The sequence below is a fragment of the Apodemus sylvaticus genome, chromosome 4 (genome assembly GCF_947179515.1).
Source record: "Apodemus sylvaticus chromosome 4, mApoSyl1.1, whole genome shotgun sequence".
Classification (NCBI taxonomy): domain Eukaryota; kingdom Metazoa; phylum Chordata; class Mammalia; order Rodentia; family Muridae; genus Apodemus; species Apodemus sylvaticus.
Window position 1 is genome coordinate 49,165,519 of NC_067475.1, and position 19,534 is coordinate 49,185,052.

General features: G+C 34.3%; 1 protein-coding gene across 1 annotated transcript in view; it reads right to left on the bottom strand.

Annotated features, from left to right (window-relative positions):
- Col11a1 (collagen type XI alpha 1 chain) overlaps window positions 1-19,534 on the bottom strand; it is a 172,402-nt gene that overhangs the window by 112,338 nt on the left and 40,530 nt on the right. The window contains exons 5-11 of the mRNA XM_052179401.1: window positions 10,745-10,870; window positions 6,106-6,222; window positions 5,442-5,534; window positions 3,495-3,749; window positions 2,669-2,731; window positions 1,447-1,488; window positions 684-746 (exon numbers count right to left, since the gene is read on the bottom strand). Of these exons, the coding sequence (XP_052035361.1) occupies window positions 684-746; window positions 1,447-1,488; window positions 2,669-2,731; window positions 3,495-3,749; window positions 5,442-5,534; window positions 6,106-6,222; window positions 10,745-10,870 (759 nt within the window). The remainder of the gene's footprint in view (window positions 1-683; window positions 747-1,446; window positions 1,489-2,668; window positions 2,732-3,494; window positions 3,750-5,441; window positions 5,535-6,105; window positions 6,223-10,744; window positions 10,871-19,534) is intronic.

Below are 19,534 nucleotides of genomic sequence, written 5' to 3' on the forward strand. Positions count from 1 at the left end.
TGTAGTTCTAGAACTCTGGAGGAGGCAGAGACAGAGAATCTCTTGGACAACCTGACGAGCAGGCTCTTGGTTCAACTAGAAACACTAGTTCAAAATGTAAGATTGAGCCATATTAATAAATACAACTTCCATCAACACTTGTCTACCTACATACTCACTGACATACATGTGAATGCACATACCACACAGACACATATACACACAAGTACACACACTGAAACACACATATGAGCACACACACAGAGGCAAAAACAAACACACATTCCCATACAACATGTGAATACAGAAATGTACACACATTGCTCACATATACATTAAGTAAAAAAGCCAATAAACATTTCCATCAAACTCGATATCTGAAATTATGCAGATGAAGTTAAGAAAATAGGGTACATCAAGATCAAACGTCTTGTGTTCATATTTGAAAAATTGAGTCTACTCCAATTGTCCATGTACATAGGGGACTTGACAGCAAAATTGGCTCACTAAATATGTAGATAAGATCTTTATCCCCGCTGAAACATGTCTGAAAAGTTAAGTAAAATGTCACATACTCCTACATTTATAGAACTCTCATCCCACTCTCCAACAGAAGAAAGGCACTATGGTCATTTAAGGAGCACATTAATTTTAAGGCCATGTGCTGCTGCACAGGTGTCATGTGACATCCCCCTCTCACTTACCCTGTCCCCAGGGTCGCCGGGGAGCCCGGAAGGGCCTTGTAGCCCTGGAGGACCCATGAGACCCTGCAGAGAAAGAAAACATGATCAGAAGCAACTTGCTCCCTCATTAGTATTCAAGTAAAGGCATGCCTCTAACACTCAAAGTGTGCCTCATTTATATTTTATAAATATACCCTTGACTCCCAAACAACTGCTCTATTTAGCTTCCTGTAAAAGACAACTTATAGGAAACAGTTCTGCATCCAGCACAACTGTTCCTCTATGAGTCTGTGCTCAGAGTGCAGGCAGACGCCAAGGAAAAACAGGAAGGAAACTGTGCCAATGAAAAGTGGCTGTGGTGGAGGCTGGCCCCTGATGCCTCCCGAAGAAATGGCCATTCATAAGACTAGACCTCAAAAATGTGGTAGTAAAGTTGAACAAGAAATCATTTAGCTAGTCAGCATTTTAACATTTTTGTTTTTGCCACTACTTAAAAGACTCAATGCCATATATTTTTTATGACAAAAATGTCCTATCTCACACAGGCATACACTAAGGCACAAATATATAAAGAAAGAAGAAACGTATTCAAAATTTTCTTTAAGTCCTATCAATATAATCACTCTAACAAAATAATAATAAAGAGGTTGAGTATAATAGCTCCTACGCTTGACAGTTTTCTTCTATAAATCAAATCGGCCTAAAATATAAATAATTCCAGCATATGGCAGAAATCCTACTTTCAATAATTTTGAAAACCAAACCAAAAAAATCATTTACATACCGCTGGTCCTGCTGGCCCAGGTGGTCCTTCAACAAGCATCCCCTATAACAAAAATAGCCATGTAACTTTTAGCCTTTCCACAAACTATAATAGTTTTAAAGTAAATTCTAAATTCACATGATATAAAACACTTAAAATATGTTTCTATGAGAAAAATAAAATAATTTAAAATAATAGAAGAAATATCTTTTGCTATTATTAGTGAATGTATGGAACTAATTGGAAGTTAAATAAACACTCAGACAAATAATGTTAGGAAGGAGAAAGACTGTGGAAAGTGCTTCTGTAGAGAGTACAGCAGAGATGCCTTATTAAGCTCTTCCCTAGAACTTAATTACTTAATTTATAACAAAAAGCAATCAAACAAACAAAAACACAGGAACATGATAAATATTTGCTGTGTTAATGAATGAATTGATGAATGAACCAGTGAACAGAAATAATACTTTAATTCCAGAAAAATTATATTTACTTGTGTTTACTAAAAGAATTACAAGTGTCTGCAGTGATCCGATAACGTACCAACCTACAGTTCTAATAAACTGCTTTCCTCAAGTATCTGGTCAATGAAAATTGTGTTTTTAAAAATTACTTCTTGAAAATGTATAGCCCTTAACAATACCTTAAGAGTTCACAGCATTAATACAATTATAGTTTCACATAATCATGTAAGTAAACAAAAGAAGTTGTAGAGAATATTCTCATCTTAAAGTTTCACACAAAAATGTCACACATACTGACCACAGTAATACTCTCTCTCCTTAACACTCTTGTCCACTGTGCTCTCCGCAAATCTAAGTCCATGTCTATTCATTTCATTTTGTTATTGTATAATGTACTTTGAATAACATTTCTAATAAGGTAATTAAATAAATTATCAGTAAAATCAAAGACTGAAGACCTAAAGCCATTATATCTCAACCACCAAACATTTGAAATCACAGAATAAAACATGTAAATTCAGATTTTTAAACAAATAATTGGACAAGAAAAAATGCCAGTCACTTTCAAAATTCAAAATTCCTTAAGTGTATGATGATTTTATCTCACTGAAATTTTGCTCTCAAGAAAAGTCATTACTAAACCCCTCACTTGTTTGGGGGTAAATTATAAACATCAGAATTTTCATTGAAAATGCAGGGTCATACATGATGACAGCAAAATGACAATTCATAAATTAAACAATTGTAACAATCTTTAAAACATATTCCAAAGCACTTACTGGTTCAACCACAGCTGGTTCTCCCTTCTGCCCTTTCTCTCCATATGCACCATGGCCATTTATCTATTGAATGAAAGTTAAAAACAGGCTAAACATTTTTCAATAAGTGAAGTGATATTTCCATTTTAAGAAAGAAATAATTTAACCATCTAGATACATTGAAAGCAACCTTTTAGAAGGTGCTCCTTTCACAAAAGAAACATTAAGGATTTCAATAATTCCAGATAAGCGAGGGGACATTGAAATACCAACAAACTGTTGCTTCTTTATGTGAGTTTCAGCAAGTTAAATGCATTGGTAGCCTCAAAATGTTCTCAAAAACAAAAGAAATATTGCCAAATCAAACGTAGGAAACCGTCTAAAAAAAAACACTAGAGCTAGTAGTCTGAAAAATAATGACATGATTATTTAAACTTATCAATTTTTAATTTATGAATGGCAATTCATAAATTAAACAATTGTAGCAATCTTTAAAACATATTCCAAAGAACTGACGGGTTCAAGATTTACATGTGTCTGAAGTTATCTGATAATCAACCAAACTACAGTTTTAACAAACTGCTTTCCCCAAGTAGCTGGTCAGGAGAAATTTGGGGTACAATTTTATTTACAATAATTTAACAGGAAGACTGCAGAGAGAGTCCAAGACCCAACCGTTGTCAACTCCCACTGGGAAGAAACCATCATGATTCTCTAAGGTTTGGTCAGTATGCACAACAGACATCAGACCTCAGCTGCATTTTAAGCCTGAAAACACATCAGAATGAACACAGAAGCATTCCCAAGGCCAGACATGCTCAGGGCACAGCGGATAGTGCTGACTTACACTTGTTTCTGTGAAATCAGTTTCAGCTGGGACACCTGGGCCAAATTCTTCATTAGGGGAGGTCGTAGTCCTTTCTTCATATTCTTTGTATTCATAAAAATCATATTCACCTAAATCTCCATCTACCAGCAGATCAGAATCCCTGCCGTCTATTTCTTTGTTTCCATACAGAATATCCTCGGAAATGTTTCTCTGGACATCATAATCCTCTCCAGTTAGATATTCTTCAGTAAAACCTTCTTCAACTGGATTTGGCTATTCATTTAAATTGTAGGGAATTGGAGAACACGAAGTTTACTGTTAGTAAAGCAAGGTGAGCATCTGTAACTACAACCTAATGGCATGAGACAGAAATGGAGTTCATTACTCAAGCAGACAAGAGCCTGGAAAGAGGCTGTGTGTTCAGTATCACTGAAAGGAATATACTTGCACATACATTGATATGTACAAAGACATATTGCTTTCAAAGCACCTTTCTGCATCAACTGCAAATGTTTACAAGGATTCAACAGGTGAGTTATTCTCCCTAGAGAAAATTTGCTCACCAGTGAGGTATTACTTCATAGCATAAGATCTGAACAAATAAAGTACGCATATTTTAATTTTATGAATATTTTATGAATATTGCTATTCATAAAATGTTATTATAAATATTTGCTTAGTTTTTAAATATTATAGGACAATAGAGCAAAGTACAGTTGCTACAAAGATAAGACTTATAATTTGATATTTAGTCTTATCAGCTAAATATTAGTATCAGTATCTGAAAACTATTCTTTGGGGTGGCTATTCAGAATGTTGTGCACATGAGGAATGCCATTATTAACATGCATTATGATTGCAATCAAGGTAAAACTGAATAATCTTTCTTGCTACCCTTTGAATTACATTTAAAAATTTGTTCTCAAAGAAAATTGAATACGAATAGTAGAGAAACATGGACTAAAAAGGCAGCATTATAAAAAATTAATTGGATGAGAATACATAGGTAAGTCATTCCTATAATATTACCGTACTGGGCATAAAAAGTCAACAACTATAAAATTTTAGTCTTAAATATGGAACACATACTTCTGCAAGGAAGTTATAACTTGCCTATGATGCAATTTACGTTTTTAGCACTAATGTAAACAGTTGAATGGATTTATATATGAAACTCAACATCTTGAGCTGTTGTAAATTCTCATAAGAAAAGACAGAGACTAGGAAAAGTTAAAATCTATTTACCCCATAAGTGCTTATACCTCTAAGGGATGTGTTTGAATTACAGTTATATTTTATTGGAACAGATAAAAGTTTCAAATAATTAAATTGTTTGCATTTACCTAACACTAATTTACAGATGACAATAATATAAATAAAGGGCATGAGTTATTTAACAATATTAAACTGAATTTTCTGCTTATTGTTATTTCATGATCAAAATATATGTGAATTATGCAATCTCCAAGGATCTTATCAGACCTATCTATCTTGGAACACTTACATGGAAAATAATTGAATATTTAAACAGATTATTTTCATCATAATTAACATTTGAAAGAATTTTAAAATGTAGATGCTTTTTGTCATTAAAATGAGTGTTCCCGTGCAGTAAAATGTGCATTGTATCAGTTGACAATACAATCATCACAGCAGAGGATTCTTCCCTAGAAAGAATCATGCTGTGAATCCTCTTGGTAACATGTTAAAAAGCTTGCTCTGCAGTAGGAGCAATAAAGAACTGATAGAAGCCAATTCAGTTTGAAAAGGATAGAATTTGCATGAAGCAAAGTGTCATGCAAATTCTGAACTACAACTGCAGGTGTTTTGTAGTTATGAACCAAGGCTTCTGTTTCTCTATCTGTGGCAACTCAAGGGATCCAGTGACTGAGATGCTTTTCCAAGGAAATCTACCAAAATAAGTTACACATTTTGAAAACCAGACTGAGATTATTGCTGGATTACCTCATTTGATCCTGATACCCGCCTAGGAGACTCTGTCTGGTAAGTTTCCATTGTTCCATAGTTGTAGTCTTGAAAATCATCCACAATATTTGCCTGATGATAAATTCAGAAAAACGAAGCTTAGAAAATCTGTTTTGTAATCTCAAGTGAGTGAAAATTATGATTTGATTGCATTAGAGGGTTAGCCAAATTGGAATTGATCTAATTGGGTTAAGACTAAGACTCATCAGAGATCTTCCATCTCATCTAGGACAGATCTTGATTGCTTTTTCTCGCTACCTGGACCCCTAGTTTGGCTTTGGCTGTGGCTTGATTACGTTTCTTCTTCTTGGATGCAACTTTTTCAGTTTTAGGGGATGTGAACTTTTTAGTTTTTTTCTTTGAGTTAGTAGCCAATGTCCTCTTCTTCTTTGTATAATTGGATTTCTTTTTCTGTAAAACGTCATGAAAGATGGAATGGAAAACATGTAGTGAGAAAGAAAATAAAGCATTTAGATAAAAGGAAGGAAATGAAAATGTGAAGATGGTCAGCTCTCCTCAAGGTTTCTCTGTCAAATAAAACTTGTTATTAATTCACAGAAGGGAGTGAGAGGTATGATGTGAGTCTCAAGGATGATGAACACAACATACAACACAACATACAACAGACAGTTCTTGGTTTTACCTCTGTTTGTGCTACTGTTTCTTCAGTGACAATAGGCATCTCTGTTACACTCTCAGCCTCTTTATAGTCTGTCTCCCCATATTCATAGTCATACTCGATTATATCCTCAGGTGCATACTACATTGCAAAGGAAGAAATATTGGGTAATTTGGTTAGTTGCAAGTAATATTATTAACAGAGTGGAAATCATCTGCTTAACCTTTACACAAAGTAAATGTTAAGAGAGACCATACATGAAGCAGAAATATAATTCTATTGTACAGAAGCTAATTATCAAGCAAGCTTTCTAAGAAAAGAACAAGTGATTATGGCAGTAAGAAAAATAAAAGTTTGAATAATGAGTCAAACTTTTATTAAACCTTGAATGTTAATCCAAAGGTAGGATTCGTGTTTTTGGAAATAGATGTTAAATATCTTCTCTAACTCTGATGTGTAAAAATCTTCTGTCAAATATCTTCCTATGAAAATATTAATTTTCCTGGGACTGCAACTTAGTGGAAAAACACTCAGCTAATGCATATCAGCACCAGCTTGAATCACATACATAGAAAAAATAATACTAGCAAGGGTAGCATTTAAATAGGTATGATTTGTCAATATACAAAATAGGAAGAATGGTCTTATGAAAATATGAAAACATATTTACAGCTATGGGTGAAAGGGGAAAATAAAAATGAGATGAATAAATATGACTGTATTTGGAAAATACTAACTTATAATGTATTTTTAATTCACTCATTTTCTCTGAACAAAACTTAGGAAAACCTAAAATTGCATACCTGGTATTTAGTGACTTCCCTTCAAAAAGAGTTAAAGTTTCTAGATGAAGTAGCCAATGGCAAATATGATATATAAACATGAAAATTCCTTTAGTGTTTTTTGAGAGTCAAAATACCAATTTAGTAAAATATATAGAAACTATTTAGAACTTGATAAAATATAAAGCTGTGGATAGATAACACATTAAATACTTTGGTAACTGCATAAGTTAAACAAAATATCTCTATCTACTAAGAAACTCTCTATACATATATGTATGCATATATACTTTATATATAGTCTTTCCATATAAGTATGCATGTATATGTGTGTGTGTGTGTGTATATATATATATATATATATACAGAGAGAGAGAGAGAGAGAGACCGTGAGACAGATAAGTGTGTATATGTGTGTGTGTATATATATATATATATATATATATATATATATATATATATATACAGTGAGAGAGAGAGAGAGAGAGAGAGAGAGAGACCGTGAGACAGATATGTGTGTGTGTGTGTGTGTGTGTGTGTGTGTGTGTGTGCATGTCCTTTTGACAAACCTGGCCTCTACCTTGTTATTGCCAAAATATGACCTAAAAGTCTTGATCTTCCTGCCTCTACTATGCAAGGTCTGAGTTATAGCCTTGTTCGTTTTTATTTCAAGACGTATTTTCTGGTAGAAGAAAATGTCTTCCAATCTTCATAAGTTTACGCACTACTGGATCTTTCTGCACATGAAGACAGACCTGCCAGAGTGCTCAGAGAGGAAGTGAGGGAATCTGCTCAGACACTGGGCCACATCTTACTCAAAGGATTACTCAGAATCAATCAAGAGACAGCTTCTTGTTGTCTCCTAATTGCACTATCTACCTAGTCTTTCCAAAACAAAGAATAAATAAATAAATAAATAAATAAATAAAATAAAATAAAATAAAAAAGCACAACCTCCCCAAACAAAAACAACAACAAAAATCTATACTCTGGAGGACATTTTCCACTTCTCACTAAAGAATTTTGAAAATATTCTGAAAATTGATGTAGGCAAGAGTAAGTTGTAATCAATGAAATAAGCTCTAAAACCCAGGGAGGAGAAATAAAAGTAGATTTCAGTTTGGATAATGGCAGGGGTATCAGGTATGTGAGGGGAATTAGATGGAGCGAGAGATTGAAGAGAGCAATGGCTAAAATTGGGACATGGCAACCTACTGCAGCTGGTAGTGGGGACATCCTCGTGGAGGCAGGGGGCAGAGGAGGTGGTACGGGATTGGAACAGTCAGAGGGTGGACTGGAGGGAAATAAATTCTGAAATCTGGAGTGGAAATACATTAATTAATTAATAAAAGATTAAATAAAAATTAATAACATAAAAAAGAAAAATTTTGCTTCATGTTTATGTTCATATATATATGAACATATGTATTAGGTTCATATATATATATATATATGGAGAGAGAGAGAGAGAAAATTAAAATATCAGTTTGTCAGTTTTGGTTGTTATCTTGTAAAGGCTTTTTCTAGTGGTGAATTTGGGGCAGAAGAGAGGAAGGAAGAAGCGGAGAGGAACTAGAAGGAGGTACCATGAGGAGAAACTATAATCAGGATGTGTTTATGAGGAAAGGATCTCTATTCCATAAAAGAAATACAAAGGAAAAATAAGTGATGTTACAGGCAAATTAATCTTTACTCCATGAGCACACCAGCAGAGATTTAGAACGGGGTGATGATGAGTCTTCTGAAAATGAGAATCCTCCTTCTTCACGTGATTGTTTAAAAAACAAAACAGTTCAAAACAAAACAAAATGAAACAGTGCCTTCATGAGACTGCCACTGACAACAAGGACAACAGTGATCAGGATATCCATGGTAGGAAGCCGGTTTCTCCCGTGCTCCTTCACTGACGATCTCCTTCCCTTGGCTCCCCTTCTACTTTACTCATTAAAAAAGGAATGTCAAGTGGCTCTTCTTGACAGGTAAACAGCATGCAGGAGACATTAGAAAAGTCTCATACAGAACTTTAATATCTAATTTCTTATGAACTAAGAAGAAAATTTAACATGTTACAAATAGGCCAGAGACATAATTTTAATATCACTTATGATGCTATATCAGATACATTAAATCCATTGATGTATGAAGTCATTAGGACTGAACGAAAATCTATCTATAGCATACATATCTCATTCTGTGATAAGGTTCTAACTGTGGCATGTATACACACCTGAATTTAAAGTGGATTAGATGTGTTACAAAAAGTGGAAAGGAGTTAGAAAACAATATTTGAATAGGTTTACCTATGTAAGTTATTAATATGATATTAAGCAATGTGTCTAACCCATGCTCCATATTTAGTCAGACTACCTGAAAATTAACTAGAAAAATATACATTCTGTGTATGATGAAACATTTAGTAGCAACCATCTAAATTTATTAGAAAACCTGCTTATACTTTTTTATTTTTAGTACCAATATAAAATGTTGTTTTCAACTACCAATGTAGCTAATTAGAGTCAATTCTTCTTGGAAAATTAAAATAAAACCTTTTATTGCAATGCATTAGTTTAAAAGCCAATAACGACTTTCAGTCATTCTCCACAGAACACCTCCTTCTCTTCTTCCACCAGACAGAGGCATATATTTGCTATAGGAAAGAGATTTTATTTTTTTTTAAAGTGGCAAATACAAAATAAATATAATTAGTTTACAACACAGAGCTAGCGACACACATTTGATCTGTCAGCTATGGAAACATACACTTAACCCAATGGGTTTTCTCCATAGAAACCATCACAGAATCAAGAGTTTGAAAATCAAACAAACAAAACATTCAAGCAGTGTTTCTTAGTTCTTTCATATTGCCTTCATAAGACCTTATTTCTGTTTCAAAAAAATATACTTCTGTTAAATTGTAGGGCAGATTAGGGCAATAGAATTCAATGGGATACATACATTACAAGCTAAAGTGAGGTCAAAATTTGTAATTTTGAATTATAAAAAGTGACCTGAATTTGTACCAATTATAATAATGGAACAGATAAAAAGTCCATTTATTCTAAGTAGCTAAAAGTCAACGGTACTATTTAATAGCGTATTTTTTAAAAAGAACATATTATTGTTTGACTTGCTTTTAAAATGGAATTTTGTTCTCAAAATTCAAATACCCTTTTACAATCTGAAGCTATTAGTTTTAAGAAAATAAATCTCAAAATACAGTTTTGTCAGAAAATAGCACATCAATTATTATCCATCATCAAATGTTCAGCCCTGAAACTGTATTCAAGCAAGTAACATTATAAGAAGTAATTGGGTTGTATATGTGTCTAAAAGAAAGTGAGGGGCATACATGGGAGAGCTTGGGAGGGGAAAAGGAAAGCAAGAAATGATGTAATTGGATAGCCTGAAGAATGCTTTACATTATAAATAAAACAAAACATCATTTTATTACAAATTAAATCACAGACTATTTTCTGTTTAAAATATTTACTTTCCTATGAAAAATATATTTTTGAAAATTAAAACTGAGGGAAACTCTTGATTACAAAACAGAGCCTAAAATCTTTAAGACATATTTTAAATACTTTTTTCTATCTTCAGTAAAAAATGTCCAAAATTGGGAAATGGTTACTACACCATAAGACATAACTCTCCACAAATTCAAGTGAGTGATTTTAACGGTTTAAAGCAAAGAGCAGAAATATAGCTATGAGGAATCAACCCTGAAAAAGAGGAAAAACATACCAAATTACCTCTGAGCAAATTCTCTCTCAAAGACTCTTAATGAAAAGTATAGTTTAACTAAAATTGCATAAGTATGCCATCAATGGGGGCATAGGCGAACACCTGGGCCTTAAGGCCTCCTGTGTCCTACAACCTACCTCATCAATATGTGGCTCCTGAGCCTGAGCAGTCTGGGATGTCAAGTCACAATCTGGACTGTAATGGTCACAGTAGTCGTATGCTGCCTTGGGGTCACCCGTGATCAGGAACTGCTGAATATCACCCTGAAAAGAGGCGTGGAGGAAGTCAGCATGGGAAAGTACAAATGCCTGCAGACTGTAAGGTCAAATGGCCTGCATTTATATGTGTGATGAAGAAAAACAAACACATATCATTACAAAGATGAATCTTTAGGACTGAAAGAGAAAGTCATAATCAATTACACTGCTTTGCCTTACTTTCTGGTATAGGAAATGTACTATATATTAATCAACCTATTAATATTCAGTTTTATGGAATTCATAGTTGAATATTAAGAGTCAATGAAATACATGCAAAGAATATGCATGGCTAAAACATAGATTAATTTACACTGGAATGGTATTATTAGGGAAATCTATAAAGGAATTCAGTAGAATTATGGTAGGAAGAAATATAATGCTCACTTACAAAGATGGATGAGAAAAAATAGAGCAAAACTAAAAACAATATTTATAAATACAAAAGCATGAATTTGCTATGTTGTTGAAAAATATTTTGGCAAACATTTAAAACCATTTATATAAAATCTGTATATATTTATATAGAGACAAATTTTAGAGGTATTTAACAAGACTATCTTAAAGTTTTAATTTCATGAATTTTAGAAACAGCACAATAGGGAAACATATTTAATTCATCAAGAAAGTACTGTAAAATTAATTTGTGTATCCTCTTTCTAGCAATCTTAGAAATATAACCATTGCCACACGTTATTTACCCTGACAAGACCCTGTAAACTTGAAGACTGAAGTCCTTTTATATTTGAGAGCTGGAGCTGACTGAACATCCTGAATTGACTTTGAATCATTTCAAGATTAATCAACAATTAATTCAAACACTCAGGTACTACTAGTGAGAATGTAAAACAGCATACTCATTTTGGAAAATGTTATAGCATGTTTTACAAATGGAGAAAAGTTGAAATATTGTGAGTTTATGTTTTTTGGGGTGCGCTAGTTAGACTCTCACTATTATAGCCAAGCACTTGTCAGCCTTCCCAATCATGGCTGATTGGAACATGGAAACAGGAGCTGATGTAAACTTTTTCCTTTAAGTCTTCCTGACAAGTACTTGGCCATAATAGTGAGAGTAGTACCTGAGTGTTCTCCATATTTTGCTCACATTTGTTGTTATATGTCTTTTTGATAATATATTATTTATTTACTTATTCATTCATTCATTTGGTGTACCATGATTGTGTGCATATGAGAATCTCTTGGGAAATTTCAATCCTGGGGATTGAAATCAGGTCATGAAACTTGGCACGAAGCACCTTTATCCATTGAGCCACTCAAGGATCTAATAACAGCAATTTGTGTTCAACAATTATGAGGACTTTTAAAATATGCTTAGTTGGCTATGTGTTCTATTAGTGACTCTGAATCCTGTTATTTCAGAATTTTTATAAATTAATTCTTTAAAAACTGTGTGAATGACATACACACATATATATTACACATATGATATGTAAGGGAGAATGGTGAACATAATCAAATTATGTTACATGACGTTCTCTAAAAATTATGTTATTTTTAAAATACTATGTGCTTGGAAAGGGACGCATATACAGCATCACAATTGTTGATTTAATGTCCTTGTTCTGAAAGGTTAAGAAAATTTTCTGCTTGTTTTTGCTTGATTGTGTGTATGTGTGTGTGTGTGTGTGTGTGTGTGTGTGTCTGTCTGTCTGTCTGTCTGTCTGTTTCTTTGCCTCTGTCATAATTTTCTAAGAATTTTGCTTATAGTTTCAAGTTCAATACCTTAGATAAATCTACGTGTCAGGCCCTATTGGCTTTTGTGTAGTAGTTGTTGATGTTACTGCTTGCTCGTAGTTGTGTTAGTTTTTTTTTTCTTTATTTTGGACATAGAAATATCTGTTCATGGTGATGAACCCGTGTTAAAAGGTTGGAACCTTCAAGTATGTCAGGAGGCTTTTTGCATATTGGAGCACAGCTACGAATTTAAATTTTTCTGCTTAGTGAGTAGGCTCACCAATACAAGAGAAATGGAGACCTTTCTTAGTTCCTTCCTGAATGTATACACAGTTCTCTATAAGCAGAGAGATGCCAAACTCCTTATCTGTTATATGTATTCAATTAATTTAGAAATTTCATGTTGTCATTAATTAGTTGGATCCCTTAAAAATCCTTTGAACATGCATATGTATGTATGTGTGTATGTATGTTTAATCAGGGAAAAAAAGCAATTTTCATAATTTTGAATGAAACATGAGGTACAGCAACTAAAAATACTATAGGATCTTTAATGGTCAGATTGTTAATGTTTCCAATCTAAAATATTTACTTGTCTATATCAGGAAGCAATATAGGAAGTTGACCAAATAAACATTTTTTTCTGAGTGATTTTTCAACACTTTGTGCATACATAGGTAAATTATGGCATTGATTTGTGGAGGCTCAAAAAATGCATGCAAGTAGATAAATATATTGGCAGCATTTCATGAGCCAAAACTCTTTAATCAAGCACACAGTAGCTACAACTGGACTGTCAGAGATGAAGACTCGCCCAAAAGAGGAGAATACTGAATGCAAGGTTCTTTATTCCAGTGCCTCAGAAAATAATAATTGGGTATCACTGGGCACACAGACAAATGTCACCAGTGGTTTTACTTGGAACATCTAATGCCAAATTTTTTGGCCCAAACATCTGAGATGGTGAGTCCATTTAATTGAATTAAAATGAACAAATTGAGAAATTCTGTTGAGTGCCCATTCCAGGGGAACAAATTTATCAAGTTTTATATTTAATTGATGAAACACATGAAATATAGTGTCTTCTATATGAATTCTGTTTTGTAAAATGGATTTTGAGAGGAATATTGTTTTTTCAAACACTATTCTATTTATTGGACTTTACTTCGCTAATGACATGTTGCTAATGTTTCCACTATAAATTCTCATTTCAGTATTTAATAGTTAGCTATAAAGTATAATATTGGAAAATATTGGAAATTTCTGTAAAAATCCAATTTTCCCAGAAAGCATCACACACTACTTTGTATTAATCATATACTGTGTTGTGAGCACAGTCTATAAATAAACCTGAGTATCATAACAGGTGTAATGAACTGTAAATATTATTTTTGATGCTATAACATTTTCCAGAGCTGGAAAGGGGTGAAATTACTGAGTAAAACTGTCATTTGTATTCCTGTAGAACTGGAGGAATGAAAAAAACATCTTCATTCTCAAATGGTCTAAAAGCCAAGGTTGAAGTAGAAATCATGGAATTACCTCATGATCTACAGCTGTGTCAACTGGCTACACAATATAGTATTTTACATAGAATGTAGGGACTTACCAGAAGAACACAAAATGATTGTAGATGAAAAAAAGAAAAAGAAAAACTTTGAGAACAAATCAATGAATGGCACTATGCACTGCAGAATAATAGCACCAGAACTTTCAACACTGCCAATTATATACATAATTATGTAAATTTATTCAAGGGCAAAATTTAATGCACACATTAACAGACTCATTATTTTGGTTGATCTATCTCTCTCTCTCTCACACACACATACACACACATACACACACACACACGTGAGCACACATGCCTCATCTATTATTAAATAGATAAATAGATAGATAATTAATTAATTAATTAATTAAAACAAGGTATGGGATATTTTTGTCTTGAAAGTTTTATACAATATTCTATATAGTGATTTTTTTTTAAATTGAGGTTAATCACATAAATTCAGCCTAATGTATGTACATGTTAAGAGTCTGGTTTTGGTTCCAACTGGCCTGTGTGTGTGAGCACAGCCAGTGTTTGGTTGACTTCAACTTCAGGCCTGACCACCCACCGACTGTGGCATACAACATTGATCATCACAGAATAAACAATGAACATGCAGGCTCAGCTAAGCTGTCATCACAGTACAGGGCCAGTTGAGTGATATGACCTCTAGATGGAGCTGCAATTGGGATGTATAGTTAATTAATTAATTAATTATTAATTAATTATGAAATCCCAATCCCAAAAAAATACTTTTACGTTTTTTAGATACTAGCACAAAAGATAGAAGCGTATTCTAAAGAAAAATAATTATTTTATTTAATAATGTTAAATAAACTTATGCAAGGATCTTAACAAGCAAGTACCCAGATTCTGAATGTGGACTGTTTACAGATCGATCTTGAATCCATTCAACAATGAATTACTCTGAAGGCTAAGCATCATGAAAGGGGGAAAAGTAATCACTGGTCTCACAAAACATCTCCATCTTGCTCTTGATATTACTATGTACCAAAATAATTACAGGAAATATATTTATTTATCACTTTATATTTCTAACTATAAAGAAGATAGAAATATGAAGGAAAAGTGGAAGAAACTTACATGGAGAAATCAGAGGAATTATGCAGTGGTATGCCACATAAACAAGATAGTTATGGGGAGATGTTTTTCTCTTAAAGTAATAATACTTAGTGTCAAGAAGAGGACAAGGATGAGGAAGAGGAGAAGGAGGAGGAGGAAGAGGAGGAGGAGGAAGAAGAAGAAGGAGGAGGAGGAAGAGGAGGAGGAGGAAGAAGAGGAGGATGAGGAGAAGGAGAAGGAGAAGGAGGAGAAGGAGAAGGAAGGAGAGGGAGAAGAAGAAGGAGGAGGAGGAGAAGGAGAAGGTGAAGGAGAAGGAGGAAGAGAAGGAGAAAGAAGGAGAAGGAGATGGAGAAGAAGGAGAAGGAGAGAAGGAGAAGGAGGAGAAGGAGAAGGAGAAGATGAAGGAGGAGGATGAGAAGGAAAAGGAGAAGGTGAAGGAGAAGGAGGAGGAAAAGGAGAAAGAAGGAGAAGGAGAAGGAGAGAAGGAGAGAAGGAGAAGGAGAAGGAGAAGGAGAAGAAGAAGGTTAGTCTGCTGTTTCTCCAAATAATATTGTTAGTACTTCTTTCATTTATCTTATGGTCAAAAGTATTTTCCTTAGACTGTCTTTCACCAGACTCTTACACTCACATAAAATGAAAAATACCACCAAGGACTGGAAAGATAGAAATGTCCCCCTCCACCATACCCTTTGATATACACAGGAATCTCTGTTCTTTACCATTAAAGTCACTGTTGTAAAGTATCAAGTTCTCGTTGAACTCATGTCATAGCTTGGATGTTCAATGTCAAATAACTTATGCTAAAATTTTCTCCCTTCAGGGAATGGTAGATATTAGAGAGTGGTAGAATTTAAGTCACCTGCAGAGTGAGAAACCGGAAGCAGAGCAAAAATATTGGGAAACATTACACCCTGGACAGAGCAAGAGAACAGAGAAATCTTATTGGAATGCACATGGACAGGCAAGCAGGGTGTGGTGAATCAGTCCCTTGCCAAAGAAAGTAGTAGGGATGGTAACCATCAGCAATGGAAGGAATCACAAAAATCTCCAAGGCTTCTATTCCCATCATAGAACAAGTAGAGCCTAGAAGAAAAAATTATTTCAGATATCTTCCACTATTCACTGGGCAGTTAAGTACACCATGACTGTTACTGCTGGACCAGATTCTATTGGCAGGAAGCCTCAGCCTCAGTATACACCATGCAATCAGGTTTTTTAGGTGAAAATGCACGAGTTGATGGTGATGGAAAGGTCTACTGAGTTTTTCTTTCTTTCTTTTTTTTTTTTTTACTTTTAGGATTACAGTAGAACTGTGCAAGGATGGAATCTGCACTGGGAATTCTTAATGGATTGTATACAGACCTCTGTGAATGGACATGAAGGTAAAGGAACAGCAGAGATTCCAGCAGTTTGTAATGACTGTGAGGAAAAAAATGCAAACACCAATAGAACACAGCCCAGAAGATCATATGAACCAGACTGATCACAGCAATATAGACAGGATTCTACAAATCCCTAGGTACACACCTCATGCCGCAGTATCTCCAGTGTGTAACAGGTGTAATATAAGGACAAAGCATCTATTCTGTTAAAATTCAGTCTTGCCTGGCCGACTTGCTCACTTCTAGAATAGAGATACTTAGCCCACAGAGGTGTGACTGTCATATCTTAGAACCAGGGAACTTGAATTTTTTACTTTAACAGGCTTACAGCTGAAAATTTGCCTGTGTCCCAGACGCTTTTGTTTTGAGTTTTGAGCAATCTTGGAAGACACTTTGAGACCTATGTGAATAAACTCATTTTGATTATTAAAAAATATACCACTTTTGAAGAAAGCAAGGATGGTATATTATGCTTTGGGTATTGAAAATTCTTTCAACAGTCCTAAAGTTAGAACCAGTGGCATTACTTGGGTCATTATGAACACCCTAAGAGAGATGGTGGGACCATGGTCAATGTCCTTTCCTCTGTTTGGTTTGAAACACAACTCATGAGCTGCTATATATATCCTCGTCATGGTGTGCTGTCATCCACTGTCCTCTTTAGAGCTCTGACCAGTGGGTCCCTGAGATGCATAAGCCTTTTCTGCTTGTGTGAGGTATCTAGAGTGTTTTACTCCTGTAATACAAAGCTGGTATTATGAAATGAATCTCTATTCCGCTCTTTCTTCTCTTTCTACTTAAGCCCCACGAAAGTAACGGTATTCAGCAGATTCCTCGGCTTTGCTGTTTGCATCTCTGCAAGCATGAATTTTGTTTTCTAATAAAGTTGGAGTGCCACGTTATTAAAGACTCTAAGATGGCAGTTTCCTCTTTTCACTATATGTCCACACAAACAAAAATGTTAAAGATAAAAAGTGGGGGTGCTGTATGCCAGCAAATATCCAGGCTTATACTACAAGAGAATCTGTTTTGCAGGAATATAAACAATAGAAAAACAGGATTTATTCTCTGTGTTCACACTCAGCATTCATGGTCTAGGTTTTTAGTAATCACCAAATATAGGTCCTGCAGCCAATTTATTTTCACGATAAACAGATTCCCTCTCAATATTTGTAAACTAAGAACGATTAGAACCATTTTCTCATCTGGACCTTGTCACAGACATCTCTTTTTGCTGGTATGCATATGCGTATGTATACCATAAGCATCTCTGGAGGCCACAGAGATCAAAAGGGGGTGTTGGATGCCTTGGAACTATAAGTATAGTCAGAATTTAGAAGCTATGTGTATGCTGATATCTGAACTCAGGCCTTCTGCAAAAACAAGACGTTCTCTTAACTACAAAGCCACCTCTCCAGCTTCCCTGATTCTGGTGTTAATCTATAATCATTTTTCTATAAGGAATGACAACTATAAATACTTAGAAAGTGCATTACTTTTTTTATTCCCAAGAAACTAAAAAAATAATCAGTAAAATTTGTTCGTAAACTTAAAAGGCATATGGTAAAAGGCATTTTTAAAGCTATGGAGGCAATTGAAATATCAGTATAAGATTTAAGGGATGAGGGTATAGATTGCACTTGTAATGTTCCAAAAATAAATTCTGAGAAAATAAGTTTCATGAATCTGAAAGTGATTATCCACAAGCTAAGAACACCAAGAAAACAACATACAGACAAAAAAACTTAACAAAACAAAACAAAACCAGATAATATAAAGGAAAGAAAATAATCGACACGGCTGAACCATCTGACAGTCACTGCAGAGAATTCAGCAGTGTAACAGAATGTGACACTCTGTGCAATAGATCTTCCTTTCATCTCCAATTATCTATTCACATTTGATATGAGAAATTTGTGTAAACAAAGTGGGTCTTGGTAGAGTTTCTGATTATGTAAAGAAAAAGAGGGCTGACAAAAGTCCGACTTGGATTTAAAACTCCTAAGGATTTAAATCTTAAATCTTGGATTTAAGACTCCTTTGCAAAGCCACATCAGTTGAACAATGTGCTTCTGCCTACTGAGACTTCTGAATTTGTCAGGACAGTGAGTCTCATCACAGTGTTGTTGTTTTGTTGTTTTGTTGTAGCTGTTGCTGCTGATGTTGCTGTTGCTGTCTTTCCAAACATAGTGTACATTTAATGATACGTTCTCAAGTATTTTGTGGGGTGAAGGAAAGCTGCCAAAATGTTTAGAGTTTTGGTGTGATTGAAATATGCACCAGCAATTGGATCTGGACCATAATTCAGGGGAAAGAATGAGAGATGCCACATAATCATTGCAGTCATAACTGCAGCCCATGCAGCAGATAGTGCAGCAAAGCCAACTTAAGAAACCAATTTTGTGAAAAGAACTATGTCCTACATTATTTAAACGTACTTCTGATTCAAGGAACATTTACCAGACTCTAGAACAGTCTTCCACAAAATTACATTTATCTTATAATTTCTATACTCTCAATGGTAAACAAAAAAAGTTATTGCATTGAGGTTTAAGTGCTAATATGGGACCATTCCACACAGTGAATGAGTAAAATAAATACATTTAGTGAAAGGCTAACCCTTAGCTTCCTTGAAGCTACTAGTCATCTATGTTTTTTAAATTAATCATTTCTGGAAAGTATATTTAGTTTTTAAATGTTATTAATGAACTAACTTGTATGGCAGGCATTACTATATCCTTTCCCTAACACTACAGAAAGCTTCCACCTTCACAAACTGTGCATTCTAGAGGCAGAAAGAAAATAAGTCAATGCTAGAATGCCAGGAACAATTGAAAAAAAAAGGAACAACAAAGAATAAAGGTGATAATCAGAACACTGTGTTGTTAGCTAGTTCAAGGAGGAAAAAAATTACTGACTACAGAACACCAAGAATGAACTGAAAGAGGAGAAAATCGA